At 44.4% G+C, this 18,616-nt stretch overlaps 1 protein-coding gene across 10 annotated transcripts in view; it reads left to right on the top strand.

Annotated features, from left to right (window-relative positions):
* The window catches only part of GRAMD1B (GRAM domain containing 1B), a 209,906-nt gene that overhangs the window by 150,918 nt on the left and 40,372 nt on the right, over nucleotides 1–18,616 (top strand). For 7 of the 10 annotated variants that reach the window (XM_053367385.1, XM_053367386.1, XM_053367384.1 and 4 more), the window contains 2 exons: nucleotides 8,899–8,919; nucleotides 12,801–12,824. The exons of 1 other annotated variant lie outside the window; for it this stretch is intronic. In XM_053367385.1, coding sequence (XP_053223360.1) covers nucleotides 8,899–8,919; nucleotides 12,801–12,824 — 45 coding nt within the window. The remainder of the gene's footprint in view (nucleotides 1–8,898; nucleotides 8,920–12,800; nucleotides 12,825–18,616) is intronic. 2 more of the 10 variants (XM_053367388.1, XM_053367387.1) reach the window with 1 other exon arrangement.

Below are 18,616 nucleotides of genomic sequence, written 5' to 3'. Positions count from 1 at the left end.
GCCCACACTCTGCATAAAAAGCTCATTTTCTGTCACCTGAAGACAGATATTCAATCAAGAATGTGGCAGGATTTCTAAGACAGCTCCTGCTCCGGAGAGGTGTTCTTTTTATTATAAGCAACATGTGTGAAAAGAACAGATACCTATCTTAAGGTTCCAGCTGCTGAGCCCCACTCCCTCCCCAAACACACACCTTAATTTTAATTATTTCTAGCTCTTTATTGCTTCAGTCAGTGAGGCCTTATAAAAACCCAGATTGGCATGCCTTGAATGAACAGAGCAGGATATTGCAGCAGGTAGCTGAAAGTTCCTGCTGGAGGAAAATATGCCTGTGGGGATTTAATTTGCAAAGATGAAGTGCCAGACAGCTGTCTGTTTTTCTAGTTCAGGCTCTGTGAAACAAGCTAGTAGTTTGTTCATAGCGGAGTCATCAGTTTCTAAAGAAGCCCACCTTCCTACATTATTCTTGATGGCTGCTGTTGGGGGCTCAGCAGACAGTCATGGGTTCATTGGTTTGCCCAGAACCCAAATTCCTTTCCCCTCCAAATGCGAGAGAGAAAACTTTGTTGTCTGCTGAAGCTGGCTTTCCTGCTGCTGCTCTGTTGTGCCTCATCATAGCGAAGGGACCCACCGGTCAGAAAACACGACATAAAAAGAGCTCTGCTGGGTCAGACCAGTGACCCAGATGCCGCAAAGGGGAAACCCATAAGGAGGACCCAAGCACAAGAACAGTCTCCCTTCCTGTGGTTTCCAGAGACTGGTACCCAAAAGCATCGCTTCCTCCAACTGCAGAGGCAGATCTTAGCCGTTGTGGTTGGTAGCCATCAATAGCCCTTTCCTCCATGAATTTGTCTTGATACTCTTTTAAAAGCACCCAAGTTGGTGGCCATTCCTGCCTCCTGAGGGAGCAAGTTCCATAGTTTAAATATGTTCCATAGTTTAAATATGTCTTTCTGAACTCTGAAAGGGAAGGGGGTGCATTTCCTGTTTGTTTTGAGTTTGCTTCTCCTGAATTGTGTGTATAACTTCATTTATTTCCTTTCCTGCATGCTTTTTTCTGCATCTTTCTTTTTTTTCTTTCCTTTTAAGTCACACAAGCGCCTATCCAAAGTAAGCCTTCTTTCTAATCTCTGCTACCCTGCTATAGAATTGATCTTTGGTTCTCGGGAACCACCTGAGTGCTGTTGTGAAATCCTTCCCTCCCCCCTTAAGACATCCTCCAAGTATCTCTGTAGGAATGTCGGTAGCTGCTTTCTTCCCCCACCTTACACCCCTTTGCTTTTGAGCCTTTCAGCTGGGCTTTCCTTGAAGTTCCTGGCAGTTCATGGAGACTCCTACATAAACCTTGAGTCATAATTTTTCAGAGGCTGGCCTGTGATGTTGCGGCGGCCACTGGATATGAAGGCTCATTTACCCAGGCACCTTGATACCCGTGAGCTGATTTTAAAAATCCAGTGGAACCCTGAGATTCCCAGAGGTCCCAGCAGGACACTTAAACTGACCTATCAACTCTTGTATGTTTTTCAAATATTCTGGGTCCCTATGGCATAGCTCACCATATTTGGAACCAGGGGTGGAACTTGAACCCTCTACTTACCCTCCCTCCTCCTCCTGCCAATTGCTGGACTCAGCATTGAGCATTGAGTGTTATTTTTCATTCAGAGATCTTAACATGTGGGACATAGCTTGCCCACCTAGAAAAATACTTTGCCTCTTCTGTGCCACTGCTTGGAATAAAGATTCATGACCCAGTGACTTCAAAGAAATCCAGCTTTTACCCACACAACCACCTCCCCACCCAAGTGATATGCTGATTGTGTGCCCCTATGCAAGCCTGGGAATTCGTGGGCTGCATTCACATGGCAGTTTCTTCTGCTTTCATGACTTTTCTCTGTGTTAATTTCCACATTATATTTGAGCTTTTAGATACTTCATAGATCATGAGTTGGAAGGGACCCTGCAATACAGGGATATGCAGCTGTCCCACGCAGAGATCAAACATGCAACAATCCACGCCCAGAACTATGGTGCAATTTAGCGCACGTGTAGCACTCAGTTCCATATTGTTTGCAAATGGATTCCCACCCCCTCCCAGAAGCAAATAACATGGAAACGAGCCCTAAACTTGCAGAATATAGTTCTTGAAATGGCCTTTAGCTCACCTGAAAGCTCAAATGCAATGTGGAACTTAACAGTTAGGGAAAAGTTGTGAAAAGGGAATAAACTTCCGTGTGAATGCAGCCTACGAAAGACAATTTTCAAGTTTATGTTTTCTTTTGGAGTTGTTATTCCACAGAGGGGTGCCAGAGAGGTTTCTGGGTGGTTTTTTGGGAGGGGACAGGACAGTGGCTAGAACCATATCTTGTCAAGCCTGCTATAATGTTCCAATCTTTGTCAATCTCAACCTCGCTCAGCTGTTGACCCTTTTTTGTGTGCAGTGGAGCAACAGGGGTGCTTGTCTGTTCCATCCCCTATACAGGAAAATAAGCTACTGGTTTCAGGACCTCAGGTGTGCTGCTATAGGTTTGCTTCACCCAATCCTCCTCTATTTCACCCAATCCTCCACTATTTTTTTGAGGACGTATAGCACGAAATGGGCCTATGTGCATATAGCTGTATGCGTCAGATCTGCACATTGCTTCACGTATGACGGAGGCGTGGGGGTTCCCACATCAATAAGCGGTTGAGGGGCATGCATGAACCAGAACTTTGACTTCAGTGACAAGTAGGCTGTGTACCAACTGGTGGGTTTAGCAAAATTGGGTGTGGCCAGACAGACCAATCCCCATTCAGGCAAGAAAGGGGTATCATCAGAACACACTCCAGCCCTTTAAAAGCTCTAGAGGAGGTCACAGGCAGTGTTGGAAATTAGCCAAGTGCCAGCTGTATTTTGTACCTGGCTTTCAACCACTTGAGACCAAGTGAAGATGCCTGGGTGCCCGGATGGCGCTTGAACTTTCCACCATCTGGAGGTGCATGCCTGGGGATCATTGGATCTGGACTGAATACCACATCCTGCAGAATTCTATCAGTTATATTTTATCTGCTCAATCAGAATGAATTTCAGGAACCAAAATGCTTTTTCTGTGCAGCCTGAGCAGGAGCAGGCACCATTGAGAAAAAGAGGTCGGAGGACACCAATATATTTGTGAACTGTCCCTGGTTTAAAGTGACTTTTCTTCTTTAAGTTCTCGGAGTTCTTAACCTAGCTCAAGGTTGTCATCTGAACTAGCCAGATCTTTAACTGATAATCAATCACAGTCAGTCCACATGGTCACAGTTCTTCCTAGACATGTTTCTTGATCCCTCTTTGGGTCAGGAATCTGAGATATATTTGAGTAGCTGAGAAGGGTCCGAGGTTGACAATAAGAACATTATCCCCCAAGTCTTGCTGCACATCTCTCCTGCCTCTTTCCTTTCACATCTTAGACTTGCTCTGCTTTCTCAAAGATATGGGTTTAGGTTCAGTGAGATGAGACAATTTTGAACTTGTAACTTTTGACGTTTGTGGGTCCTGCCTTTCTACAACCTTTGCCCTTTTATTTCACGTGCTGCTGTGACACAATTTTGCCGTTAGAGGGAGCTGCCCCCCCCCGCTGTCATTCCTCAGCAAATGTCCTCAAGGCAAAATGTATACAGTACTGTACTCACTTGGAAATCGCAGACTGCTCGCACACCATCCATTTACAACATTTAAAGCACATTAGTTCTCCCAAAGAATATTGTAGTTTGTTACGGGTGCTGGGAATTGAAGCTATATGAGGGGCAAACTACCCTTCCCAAGATTCTTTGCAGAAGTCCATGTGCTTTTAAATGGATGGTGTGTACACATCCACCCAAGGCTGTGTGCTCCTTATTTCCTATATGTTTGAAGAAAAAGTGTTTTTTGAGGCAATTCCGAGGAATATATCTTTTGAGAGGGTTAGGTCAGATGCCTAAATGTGCATCTAAGATGCAACTACGAATCACATCTTCCAATCTGGCTGCAAATCAGATTTTTAAGGCACACGTGCTTGTTGTCTTGCTCTTAGAGCAGAGAATTCTTGCTTTCCTAGCACAGGAAAAGGATTGGCTTTTTTTTCAAACTATAGAGAACCTTCTTACTCCAAAATACAAAAACATACAAACACAATCATAACAATTCAGAGTGGTGTTTATTTCAAGGGCAATTTTTTCCCCAGTGTTCAAAATAATTTAGGTTGTGGAGGAGAGGTAATGGTTCCTTCTGGTGCAGAAACAGGCTCTTGCATCCTCATGCGGCAACTCTGAGCTGTGTTTCTCAATTTGAATTGTTGGGCACCAAACGTGTCGCCCTGGAAAGTGCCACCTGATCCTTTTGTGTCCAGATCTCCCAATGCCTTTGCCTCAGCCTGTGTGCTTTACTCATTATACTGCCCATATCACTACTAAACCTTGTTTGTTGTACCCTGTCAAAGCACTATGCAATTGGTTATTATTGATCAGGAAAGCTGCTACTTTTTTATTATTTTAAGGCTGGAACTGAGAAATAGGTGCTTGGCCAAGTTGCTAGGATTTGAGCATAGATCTTCTGGGTCCAAGTAATCTGTTGGGTGCAGGACTGACCCTTTCCCTTTGCGCCCTTTCTTTCCACTATCATGTCTGGCTGACCCACCCAAGCCATTTTGCCAGCCCAGAATGACAGCCTTGGGTTGCTACAAGCCTTAGAAGATAGTTATGAAATTGCCTCTGGGTTAATCCTCTGCCTCTTCTGCCCTCTTTCTGTGACAGCACAATGGTTCTGGTAGGATAAAGGGTAACTGGAATCAGCAGCTGTGCGTAGTAGAGGGGAGAGTAAGAAACCTGCCGTGGCTATTTCTTACATGCCCCTTCTGTTGCCAGGATTAATGACTGGTCCTGAAGACTGTCCTAGTAACCAAAAGGAGTGCTTTCTGGCTTTTTGGCCAAAAGTATCCACCAGGCAGGGTGGGTCTAATGCAACCTTATCAGAAGTGGACTTCTGTTTTGGCTATAATTGAGCAATGAGGGCAATATCATGGCTAACGCATAAAAGTGTCTATGCTAAGCAAACGAACTAGTGTGCAGAATTAGGCATGGCTTAACTTGGGGGGGCTTGTTTACACAATCAGAAATACCTAAAGATGTCTCAGCAGTTTAAGCCAGGTTAGTTATTGTGAATCAGTACCACCTGCCGTCGGGGGGAGAGCAATACTGGCATAATACTACACCTGTTCTTCTGGAGCAAAGCACTTGATCTGGCAGCGCCAACAGCGATGTCTACATGAAGTCATTTGCTGCTGAAGTTGCTGTGAGGGTACACTGCTGCTGTGTGGGAACACAGATGCCAGCCCATCTCTATATTTTTCAGATCACTGAGCACTGTGCTTTCCTACGTCTATTAGAGATGGCAACTTTCCTACTTGTTATTGTACGATGAAAGGGAAGCAATACACAGGAACCCTGGATCTTGCCAGCCTTGCTGACTCCCTTCTCACCAATCTCCAATTTGCCACTCAAAGTGGTACACAAATGAAGCATGTTAATGGAGGAGATATCTCTGCATCACACAGCAAAACTGTAGAGGACACCCACTGTGGCTCTACCCAATGCAGAGCTCGCCTGTCCTTTACAGTCTGCTCAGTTACAGGCAGCTGGGTTGAGGTTCTGCAGCTTGTGGCCATGATAGCTGCTTCTGCCTTCCCTTTGGGAGGCCTAGTCATAGACCTGTGTGGAGTGGCATAGCTTTGCATTGTTACCGTAATATGCCAGCATAGCTTTGTAGGTGACTTGTTTGCATCCCCTCCTTTTGCCCTGTGTGCAGGTATTATCCCTCTAAAATACCATATATATTTCTGTTTCCTTTTCTTTCCGTTCTAATGTTTCATGATTTTCTTTTTCCAGTATGACAGATTAAACCTGATCAAAGTAAGAACTTGACTCTCTCTGTGTCTTGTTTTCTTTCTTACCTACCTACCTGCTGGTTCTCTGCTATTTCTTCCTTTAGCCTGTCACTTTGTCACCCTTTGTGATGATGGTGATGTAAAACAAGGGGTCTGGAATCGAGTTAGAAAGCCACATAACTATGAGGAAGGGGAGTAGTATGGTAGGTTCTTTGAGTGAGATTCAATAAAGTTGTGTGTGCAGAATGAGGTCTACTCATGCTATGGGTTTTTTCTCCTTCTCCTCCCCTTGCATGCCCCCCAACATCTTCTAAATTTGTTCTGGGTATTTGGAGGATAAACCAAAACAGGTTTAGGGGGTGCATAGGAGAAGGAGAGGAGGAGAAAAGTCCCCTTTCATAAGTGGACCTCATTCTGCACATGCATACACTGCTTTGCCCTATGTTGAGTTCCATCTTCTGTGTCCAAAAGTAATTCTGGCAGGTGTCTCCAAGAACTTCCCTGGGACTCAGGGACTGCTAAACTCTTTTGGACTTTACTCTTCTCCCCTTCACATGTTTTTGCTTCCACTCTCAGGACAGAGAGATAGCTGTGTGGTTTTCCTTGTTGTGAACCCATTTCAACCTCCATTATCATTTTAGTTGCCCTTTTCTCTACCTTCCCCAACTTTACAGGTGTTTTGTTTGTATGTGGCATTCTAATAGTAGGCATACCATAAAATTTTATTGCTTTTTAAAAAAAATAAATATTGAGAATTTTTATATCCCACCGTTTCCCCAGAATAAGGCAGCTACAAACAAAGTCCTTCAAACTACAATTTAGTGTGTGTGTGTGTGTGTGTGAGAGAGAGAGAGAGAGAGAGAGAGCTGCTGCAAAAACATCCAATTAAAGTCTGCCAGCTGAAAGGAAAGGTTCCTGTTTCCCTACACACACACACACACACACACACACACACACACACACACACCCTTGGGGTCATGTCATTAAAGAGAAAGCAGGGGAAAGCTCCCAAAGGAAGGAATTCAGAGTTAGGGTGCAGCCAGTAGAAAAGCCCTAGGTGCCAATGAGATAGCTTCACCTGCACATCTTAAATACCTAAGCAAGTGTCTTTCAAGTGTCCCATTCCTATATCATTTAGGCAGGGGTCAGCAAACTTTTTCAGCAGGGGGTCGGTCTACTGTCCCTCAAACCTTGTGGGGGGCCAGACTATATTTTTTTTGGTGGGGAAATGAACAAATTCCTATGCCCCACAAATAACCCAGAGATGCATTTTAAATAAAAGCACACATTCTACTCATTTTAAAACGTGCTCATTCCTGGAGCATCCACAGGCCAGATTTAGAAGGCGATTGGGCCGGATCCAGCCCCCGGGCCTTAGTTTGCCTACCTATGATTTAGGGCTTTAAAAGTCAAACCACCAATTTGAATTGACCATAGAAAGTGACTGGAAGCCAGTATGGAATGAGAGAGTCACATGCTTCCTCTAAACTTCTCCCGTTGAGCTTTGGCATTTTGTACCAGCTGCAGTTTGCAAACACTTTTTAATGGCGGCTCCGTGTAGAGCAGCTTGCAACACTTCACGTGATAAGAAGCCGAAGCATCTTTCATTGTGACCACCTCTTCTTGTGTCCCAAGGAAAAAATGCAGTTGGTGCACCAGCAGGAGCTGTGTGAGTCCACTCCTGGCAATGGCTGCTGCTTTTGCATTTGGGCTCAGATCCAAGTTCATGAGTGCTTCCAAACTGTAGCCTGATATAATGTATTTTCATTCCCTTTCCTAATAATTCCTAGCACTGAATGTGCCTTTTCCACTATTGCATCACCTTGTGAGCTTTTCACTATGTTTCTTCCCATTTGCTTAAGGCAGGAAAAAAAGTCAATTGTGGCCCCAGGATGGTATATATTAATAGAGACTCATTCCAAAGTTCACATAAAACTAATGTAATGCCATATTTCAGTTAGAGCAGGCCAATCTTCATGTGGATGCAAATTACCTGAACCACATAGCGTATGGCTTTATGCAAGCAGACTACCATGAAAATTATGACCTTCATGGTCTATTCTTCTGCAGCAGCTGAAAGTAAACTATGAATTGGGCTGGTTGGCCTTTTTGTTGCAGCTGAGGAACCTATAAAAGGACACAATCAAGTCATGAATGAATGAATGAATGAATGGTGGAAAATTCAGTGCTGAAGGTCCTGTCATTTAAGCTGGCAAAAGTGCAGACTCTGTGTATTTGTTGAGGACCAGACAGGTGTGGATGGAGTCTTTAGGGGCATTTAAAAGTATGAATGTGCTGTCCAGCTTCTTGTATACTCCCCAGCCCCACCTTCCACAGCTTGAACATGCTTATACAGATGTAGTTAATGTAAGGGATTACAGGATCAGGCCTATTAAAAGAAGTGTGCATCATAAGGTTTGCATCCAGCTAATTTCTGCTTAGAGCAGACCCATTGAAACCAACAGATCTCTTAATGTCTATTAATTCCAGTGGGTTTACTCTTGAGTATGACTAGCGTTGGGTGCAACCCTAAGTGTCCTCTTAAGGAAGAACCTACCATTGCTTTATTTTGCTGATGAGAAAAATAAAACGGAGAGAAGTGTCCAAACTTTACCTAGATGAGCATTTATATTACAGCAGGAATTCTAGCTTTACAGGCTTGATTTTCCCTTACACCTCCATGTCTTCCATTGTACAGTTTTGAATTGGATGTGAAAGCCCCAGGAGGATTGCTAATCAATCATTGCTTGGCATTTCCAGGTTAGAAGTGACATACTAAGTATGAATGAGGACGCTCATTTCCTGCTTGTTACAATTTGGCCATTTTGGGATAAGTGCCAAAAATTGCATTCTGGGACCCTTCACATTCCATGTCGTCTCTAACATTTCCCCCGTCTGGTTTTAGTGGTCATTACCAAAATTTGGTATAATCCTTTCTCTTTAATTCCCCCTTTCTTCACCTAGTGCCAGAACCTCCATACTAACTGATTCTTTTTTTATTTTTATTTTGTCCTTACAGAAAAGCCAGAGTTGGTACAATGTAAGTATCTCAGCTTCCTTTATCCCTTGATGCATGCATGGAAGGAGGGTGGAAGGAGATAGAGGTGGGATGGGTGAGAAGAGGTCTTAGAGTTACATCGGACATTTGAATTCTGAAATGGGGATGTGGGGCAGGTAGATATTGGAGCCAGCAAGAGCATTGGCTTGATAAAGAAGGAATTTTTAGTGGACGGCCAGGTGCGTGTGCTGGCCTGCACATCATGGATTTCCTCCTGGCCTTCATTGTAACTTCTGCTGGATCCTAGAAAAGGGTGTGGTATTTTGGTACCAGAGCAGCCAGATGGCAGAGATGAAAATGGTTTGAGGAATTTGAGGCTGGGGAAAAAAGACCTCTTCTTTTAGAATTTGCAATACCCTGACTGATGCCATGCCCCTCTTCCTTGTTTGTACCTGTCATAAGAAGAATCTTCTGGTTCTTCCTCTCTCCTCAGGTTGAGCTCTGTGTGGACATGCCCCAAAGTTATTAGATAGGCATCACTAAGGACATCAGTTCCTTTGTACCATGAGCTCTTGATTTGTTTTTCTGGAGAACTCTGGCTATAAATTAGCCAAGACATATTTCTGTGCTGCTTTTTGTGAGTTTCCAGGCCATATTCCTGGATTGTGGTCTGATCCCTTGCTGGACAGATTCTCTGATGGGAATACTCCCTTGTATGCTTCCATTTGGAGCTTGTATATGCTTTTAAGACAGGGTTGGCTAAAGGCAACCTGTGACCTTCTAGATGTTGCTAGACTGCATTTCCCATCATCTCTGACCATTGACTAGAGCTGATGAGAGCAGAAGTCCAGTGATACATGCAGGGTTTAAGATTTGGCACCCCTGTTTTAAGGGCACAGAGGCAGGCTTCCTCCGCATATATGTTAAGCTCATAACTTTTGACATGCTCTTTCCTCATCCTCTTGAGAATCTAGATGCACCATTTTGGTTTTCTGATATCTGATTTTAGGGATGTATTTCAGCTTCCTTCCACCTTTAATGTCCTTGGAGTGGGGAGTGGAGAATGTGTGACCCTCCAGACACTTCTGAGCTATAGCTCCTATCATCCTTAACCATTAGCTTTGCTGACTGGGGCTGTGGAAGTTGGTCCAACATAAGGCCATAGGTTTTCCCTGCCTCACTTAATTCCTTCCCATCCATTATCACCATAGAATCTCTGATGCAGGGAAAGAAATTGGGTATCATGCAGAAATTCAGTATTGGTTCCTCCCACCATAAAAACCAGATGCTCTCTTTTTCCAGTGCTCTTTCCAGTGCCCTTGACTAAAGACCATGCAATGCTGACATGATGTGAATGATGCAAAGATGCCTTAGGTCTGCAGCTGGGGCAGCCTTGAAAATATGTCAGTATAGTCTCAGCTCTCTGAAACGCATAATCCCTTATGCCAAACCAGAGGAAGCTACTGAACGCAGACACTCAATGTTCTGTGTGGACGCAAGTGCCATATTGGGAAGAAATCTATGCCCCAAGGCCTTGGCTAGGAACTTTATCTGCCTAAGATCATGTTTTGAGTCCCAGAAAATGTCTGCTAAATTGCAGATGGGTTGATCTATTGATTACAGGCAAATACTGTATGTATGAGGCAGGCTATTTTTAACAACTTGCCAGATAGCCATAGGCAACCAGGAACCCCAAGCAAGCTGAGAGGGCTGGAGGAGGAGAGACGATTCACTCCAGTTTGCTTGGTAGAAGGCTTTGTTTGTTTACTAGCCTGTCAAGAGACTAGAAGTCTGTGTTTCCATGCCAGCCATGAAGGATGGGGCTTCTCCTTTGCAGCTGCCATTGTGGAAACAGGCTACTAGCCCAACTGGCTAGTAAACATTTTTTGCAGACTAGTAGCTTTTATGGGCTTATTTACAAGGTCGATATGTGAACGTGTGCACAGTTTCTGCAAAATGTTTTGAAAGTTGAGATAGTGGTTCCAGTGGAGCGGGGGTACAGTACCACGCAACAAACTCCTAAAGCTTGTTACCTGTCTCCTGAGGGAAGAAGGTATACAGGAGGTAGTTTCAGCAGAAGCAAATCCAAGGAATATTTGTCTTTGGATCTTTCAGCCTTAGAATTTAGTTTAATACTGAGATCTGTTGGTATCTACAGAACCTAAACTTTGTCTAAGATTAGAGCTCCACCTTTGTGAGAGAGGGCAGCTGGATAGGAAGGAGGGGTGATCCCCCCCCCAATTATATGGGCTTTAAAAAAAGCCCTAAACCCTTTAAGATCTGATGTAGCATGCTTCTTTGATTTATATTTGGTTAACAAAACTGGGAGGAAAATGACATGTTGATTTTACATACTGAAAACATATTCCATGTGTTTTCTAGTAGCATGTTGCCGGTGCATAGTTTAAAAAATTAAGTGGAATAAGGAAGGCATGAAAAACTGTTAACATACTGATTTTAGTATTCCAGAAGAACTCTGTGTGCACATATAGCATGCACACACTTCTTGGGTATAGTCACCTGAAAATAGTTTATTACCGCACAGTTTGACTGTCAATGGTATACATTCATTACATTGCCAAGTAATGTTACAAAATAATGTATTGCTAGAAATGGAACAATATTTCATGGAGGGGGGTGGGAATCACTGCAGACCATCTTCCATTACAGAAAGTATCACTGGTCTGGTCCCAAATGATGTGACCACTTGTGGTCTCCCTAGTTTATTTTGCCTTCTGCTGCAGGATGACAGCTTTGATCTCAAATATGAGCACAACCGAGAACTGTGTTGACATGGGCTCCTTCAAGCTTCTCCTGTCTCTAGCAGTCAACTTCAAGTACTATAGCTGGTCCTGATTAATGCTTCTTGCTCCATCTCCTTCCCTGATCAAGCCAACTAGGAATAACCTGCTGCTGGCAACCGTGTCCCTTTAATGGGCAAACAAATGAGAAGCTATAGGCTTCCTTTCTCTGTGTGTGCTGCTCAGGGAAGGGGTGTATATGAGCCCCACCAAGAGCGTTCATTGGCCATGGTCTGTCTATGAAAGCATACAATGCTAAGGGGAAGGAATCCTTGTTGCAATACTTGCTATGCCCTTATTTCCAAGTCAACTGGTGCAAACTCACTACCCTGCTTTCCACAATCATAAATTAAATGGTACATTTGTCAGGCTTCCGGAGTTTATTCCTATAACAGGGTTTTGGCTTTCAGGTAGATATAATTGATGTTTTTAGCCACAAAAGCTAGACCCCAGGCTATACATTTTAAATTATATGCAGAGGGGAGTCCTAGATGGAAACGACCATGCCATCTCCAGACTTTCTGAATCCGGGATTGTCTCTAGTTTGCACCGACACAGGAGACGTTAGCAGGAACTGGGAAGCCATTTTGAAGAAACATGGCAGCATGGCTGGTTCTCAAGAGGTCCCGTTTTCATGGAAAACGGGAGGAGCAATGAAAGCCAATTGGAGTTAGATGGGGAATCCCCTCAAGTCTTAAGATAATTTTTTTTGCTTTGTGGAGGAATGCAACTGACACAAATATTGCAGCTGCATGAAGTTGTTCAGGAATAGAATCCAATCTCCCATTTGCAAATCTTTCCTGAAACACCCTTGTGGAGGACGGGTTAGGTGTCAAAGTGTTCCAGACTCCAGAATCACTATTTTGGAAAGAAATATCACATTTGGAACCTGGCTATGTGAATAGCAAGTAATGTGGCTAGATGCATACAGAGAGATCTGAGTTCTTAAGAGGACGGGCATAATAGTAAGAGCTTGATGGTGAAGGGTAGAAGGTGACATTCCCCCCTTGCCGCATATCTCTCTGTGTTTCTGTGGTTTGTGTGTGCATGCAAGTGTCTTACTGTTGGCATGTCCTCTTTATTTTATTTCTGTTCTCTTGTTTCTTCTCCATGTATTTTCAGCATGAACGACAGCACATCCGCAGAGTAAGCACTGGCTGTGTACTTCTGGGTTATTTTATCCTAGTTCTACTTTCCCCTTTCACCAGGTAAAAACAAGCAGTGCTGAAATAGGGCCAGTCCCCCAACTGAAGTTTGCAAATTCGGCTGTTTTGCTGTGCCAGTGACACCTATTGTTTGTTACACTTTGGGTTACCTGGTCCTGAATACTTAGGAAGCTCTGCCTAAAATTAGACAGAAGTTAGCCCTCTTTAGCATTCCTTTATCCATGCAGTTAACAGTCTGCAGCAGTGATTCTGCTGTTCTTATTGTATAGGCTTCCCATGCATTTGAGGACCTTGGCTCCCCAATGCATGCTGGGAACCTACAGAAGTTAAGAGCGGGTAAAATTATCAATAGAACACAACTGGAAACCCCAAAATGTGTACATGAAAAGAAGTGTACATAAAATAATATTATCAATTAAACACAGGGGGGAAAACAGTAAGAGGTGTTAAAACACAGCACATGTAACTAAATTTGTGTGTCTGGTTAGGGTTGCGGAAATGAGAAAGAATCCATACTTTGGTTTTTAGTCATGCAAATGATGGAATGTCTAGCAAGGGCTGTTCTTCACCAACCATCCTCTGAATTGTGCCTTAGAATAGGTGCAAGTCGTCTCTTAAGAGCTCCAGTTTCTTGTTGGTACCATTGGAAGCACTGGCCCTATTCCTGCTGGTTTTTTTACTGGCGTTCTTATCTCTGTCGAGCCTCCTGTGCTGATATTATCCTTTCTTTACTAGGCTGCTTTGCCCTGCATTATCCTTTTTGGTCCACAGAGGCCGCTCCTTCCCACGTTCCTGTTTCATTCTTTTCCGTGGCAATAGCAAGTCCCACCTGTGTGTTTCTGTATAATCCCAAGTCTGTGTTTGCTTAGCCTCCCAAATGATTTTCAACATACGTTTCATTTGCATGCAGAATGCATGGAGGCCGTTCAGTTCCAGGTTCTAATCCTGATTATTAAGAGGGTGCATATTTTTCCTTGCATGGCGAAGGAGCTGCCTTCCTCCTTAGCTGCCTACCTCCCCAAACCCCTGGATCCCTTGAGCACTAATAATAATAATAATAATAATAATAATAATAATAATAATAATAATTTATTTGTAACCCGCCCTCCCTGGCCGGAGCCGGTCTCAGGGCGGCTAACATCATGAAACTAAGACAGTATACAAAGATCATAAGAACATAAAAACAGGCAATCAATTAGTTAAAATACATCTTAAAATTAGTTCAGAGCAAATTAAAATCTGGACAGATGACAGTCCACAGGTAAAATTGAGAGTGGTTAATATTCTCCAGGGCCAACTGTTACCACTGGTCTTATAAAGGACCTGTGTGCAGGCTAGGAGACCTATTTAATGCTTGTTCTTATACAGAAAGAAAAGAATCAGACTGAACCCTGACCAAAGGCCTGGCAGAACAGCTCCGTCTTGCAGGCCCTGCGGAAAGATGTCAAATCCTGCAGGGCCCCAGTTTCTTGTGAGAGAGCATTCCACCAGGCTGGGGCCATGGCCGAAAAGGTCTTGGCTCTCGTCGAGGCCAGTCTAATCTTCCTGGGGCCTATGATCTTCAGGGTGTTATTATTTGCAGACCTCGTGGGGCATACCAGGAAAAGCGGTTCCATAGGTACAAGAGTCCTAGGCCGTATATGGCTTTAAATGTTAAAACCAGCACCTTAAACCTGATCCTGTACTCCCACCAGGAGCCAGTGTAGCTGGTATAGCACTGTATGAATGTGCTCCCACAGTGAGGACCCCGTGAAGAGTCTCGCCGTGGCATTCTGCACCCGCTGGAGTTTCTGGGTCAGTCTCAAGGGCAGCCCCACGTAGAGTGAGTTACAATAATCAAGCCTGGAGGTGACCGTCGCGTGGATCACAGTGGCGAAGTCAGGGCGAGAGAGATAAGGGACCAACTGCTTAGCTCGGCGGAGATAAAAAAATGCTGCCTTTGTTGTAGCTCTAACCTGCGCCACCATAGAAAGGAAGGCGCCGAAGATTACGCTTGACGGAAGGCGCTGGCGCTAATTGCGCCCCGCAAAGGATGGGAGGTTATAAGATGATGAGGTTTATAAGATGCCATGATGTCATCTTATAGTGGAATTGGCAGAACTGCAAGTGTAGTTTTGAGAGGTCTACATGGTATGCCCAACAGAGCAGAAATGGGACAAAGGCAGAGCAGGTGAAAGGCAGAGCAAAGACTTTCTCCATGAGCTGGGAAAAATGGCTTTGTGAGTCATAGGCCACCTCTGTATAATGCACAGCACTGCAGGACCTGGCTTAAATCGGCCATGCTTTGGTTTCACAATACCTTTATTGGCTGGTGCAGAAGCAGGTATTGTGAGTTTTGTCTGTTTGGTTTGTTCTTTTTTTTTTAAGGAAAAAAATAAGGTAAGGCTGGGGGAGATTTGGGAAAGCTTATACTCCCCTCTCATTTCTTCCTCTTGCTGGTTCCATCCTCTTTCCTTTGTTTTTCTTCTTCTCTCTCTCTCTTCTTCTTATAAATTTGCAAAAACAAAGCAGAACTTTAAAAAAACCCACAACTTTTGTATTTAAGCAGGGACACACATTTCAATAACATGCAAGAATGCAGAAATAAGCAGTACAATTAAATTACAATTAACCAATACAATGAAACAAATTAAAAGAATAAATATTAAAATCACACACAATTAAAATTCAACAGTAGAATTAAATTACAATTAACCAGTCAAAATTAATACAATACAATTAAAATTACAGTGAGAGGGAGCTTAAGTTTGGGTCATTTTGTTCACATTCTCTAGAAAAAAATAATTATTATTGGCGGGCAGGAGGTTAAACATGGGTTTTTTTCTTTCTTTCTAAATATCAGGTTATTGTCCTTGAAGTCTTAGGCTTTTTCACTTTACAAAAGTTAGTACATCATTTTTTTAAAAAATGAAGTTATCACAGAAGGTAAAGGTTAACTTAGTTCCTCCCCACATACCCCCCCCCACTCCCCAGGGCTGTAGCCTCCTTCTTGTTGCCAAGTTCTTTTTATTGGGATTAAACATTGAGAGAAAACCTACCTCTGCACAAATGCTCTGAGCACACCGGAACATTCTCAGTCATGCCTGCAAAGCACATGCGAGGCTGCTTTTCTCTGCTGAGCAATAAAGGGATTTGAGCACTCAGCTTCTGGTTCTCTCTCTCTCTCTCTCTCTCTCTCTCTCTCTCTCTCTCTCTCTCTCACACACACACACACACACACACACAGAAAAGCAGGCCACAACTTTCCTCCAGTTAGACATATTTTAAAAGGTCAGCTGCAACATACAGGCATAAACACTTGCTCTGGGGCAATAAATACCTGCTCTGGCAGGCAGCCTTTGAAACATACCAATCACTAGCAGTTGTTTGGCTCATGAATGCTCAAAGCAGTCCGTGTGCGTCATTACGATCACCTTTCCAACAAACCTGTAACGTAGGTCAGTACTGCGACCTCCCCAACACCATCATTATCGGCCCTTATTGCGAGCCTGGAAAAAGGTTGCATCTGTGGTGAGATTGGAGCCGTCCTGCACCGAGTCATATGATTTGGTCTGCCTAGCTCAGCACTGCCCACTCCCTGGCCAGATGGACAGCTGCTCTCCAGGCACCTTCTGCATGCCCTCTCCAGCCCTGCTCTCATGCTCTCTGCCTATGTGCTACACCAGGTCCACCTGTGTTTGCGCCTAAAAGAGTTTCAGTCTAGGGTTGCATATGAAACACCTGTCTAAAACAGGCAGTGGCAAATTGTTGTTTGAACCTGTGTGAAATCCAGGGGCTCGTGCATGCATGTGTGTGTCTGTTCAATCTACTATTGTGGGAACAGAGCACCTTTGCAGGTACCTTTTGCTGTGTGAAATTTAACCCATGTGAATCAACTGGCCTCTAAACTTCTGTTTGATATCCTCTGCTCGAAAAAGACCAGAACTGGCTGGCCAGCATGCCCCTGGTGGGATGGATGCTGGGGGCACTGTGGTCTCAACCGCTGAGCCTCTGAGCCTCTTGGGCTTGCTGATTGCAAGGTTGGCAGTTTGAATCTGCGTGATGGAGTGAGCTCCCGTTGCTCTGTCCCAGCTCCCACCAACCTAGCAGTTCGAAAGTATACCAGTGTGAGTAGATAAATAGGTACCACTGCGGCAGGAAGGTAAATGGCGTTTCCTTGTGTGCTGGCTTTCGTAACAGTGTCTCGTTGCACCAGAAGCGGTTGAGCCATACTGGCCACATGACCTGGAAAGCTGTCTGTGGACAAACACTGTCCCCCTCGGCCTGAAAGCAGAGATGAGCGCCACACCCTATAATTGAATTTGACTGGACTTAACCATCCAGGAGTCCTTTACCTTTTTAACCTTTTACCATAGTAGCATGAGCTAGGAATTTGCTGAGTCAGATCTCCCCTCAATTGCAGACTCTTAGCTAGGTGGCTCTCCCAGGCTCAGAGCCCGTTCTCTCTCTTCCGGAAAACTGAAATTGATCAAAGGTGCCACCTTAAATGTGTGTTTTGGGGTTTTTTTTGGAAAGTTTGCTGAAATAAGTGTGAGAGATAAGTGCAAGTTCAACCTCCCTTTAACTAATTTCTGATTCTCTGACTTTTCAGTGTGAAGCCCTCAGGAAGGGTGCTCCACCCTACCACTGACATTAGCAGGACCCACTGCTTGGGGGGATTCCCAGAGATAGTGGGGTCTACAGCAGCCAGCCCATGGATCCAGTGTGATGCATATGTATCAGCTCCCCCTGCTGGTTGCAATACACAATGCAGCCTGCGTGAAAAATGTTGAAGCTGCAATCCTGTGCCTTATTACCACAGGGAGCAAATCCCAGTGGAGTTAATTGGACTTTCTTCTGAGTTGGATCAGGCTGCCAGGGTAATTTTATTCTCTCAAATATATAAGACTCTAACCTGCTTCTTAACTCCTGTCCTTTGAGATTGGCATGGCAGACACCCCCTACTGCAGGCATAGGCGAACTCCAGCCCTCCAGATGTTTGGGACTACAATTCCCATCATCTCTAGCTAACAGGACCAGTGGTCAGGGATGATGGGAATTGTTGTCCCAAACATCTGGAGGGCCGGAGTTTGCCTATGCCTGCCCTACTGGCTCCCACTGCGAACCTTTTAGATTGTATCTTACCACAACCCTTGAATGAGAACGGGGTGCATGTCTGTGGCCATGTTCACAATGCACATTTCAGAGAGCCAGTGTGGTGTAGTGGTTAGAATGTTGGACTAGGACTTGGGAGGCCTGGGTTCAAATCCCAATTCCGATCCATGCTGTGGGTGCAGGAGTTTAGGATTGGGTCAATTGATCTAAGGTTGTGGTGCCATGGTTATAATTCCGTGCTAAGACTTGGGAGACCAGAAGAACCATGGAGAGGGGGAGAACCCATGTACAGCATCTTGAGCTCCTTGTGGGGGAAGGGTGGATTAAATGCAATAAATAAATAAATTCCTTAAGTTCCTTAAGGGTGCTGATAGTTGTTAGGAGACCCCTCTTCTCCTCACAGACCTGCAATTCCCAGAGTGGTTTAACAACCAGTCCCTCTCCACAGGAAACTCTGGGAATTGTAGCTCTCTGAGGGGAAAAGGAGGCTAGCCACTCTCAGCAACCTTGACAGACAGCAGCTCCCATAATTCTTGGTCGGAGCCATTCCTGTTTAAAATGGCACCATAGCACTTTAAATGCATGCTGTGTATGTCCTTCCTTGTTTCTCCTTTTCCCGTCCACCCCCTGCTGACGTTTCAAGGCCTCCCAGTTTCTTCTCTGCGGTCAGCTTGGATT

Source organism: Podarcis raffonei, chromosome 15, assembly GCF_027172205.1.
Source record: "Podarcis raffonei isolate rPodRaf1 chromosome 15, rPodRaf1.pri, whole genome shotgun sequence".
In the NCBI taxonomy this organism is placed as follows: domain Eukaryota; kingdom Metazoa; phylum Chordata; class Lepidosauria; order Squamata; family Lacertidae; genus Podarcis; species Podarcis raffonei.
Note: the sequence above shows the minus strand (reverse complement) of the source record. Positions and strands in the feature narration are given on the sequence as shown.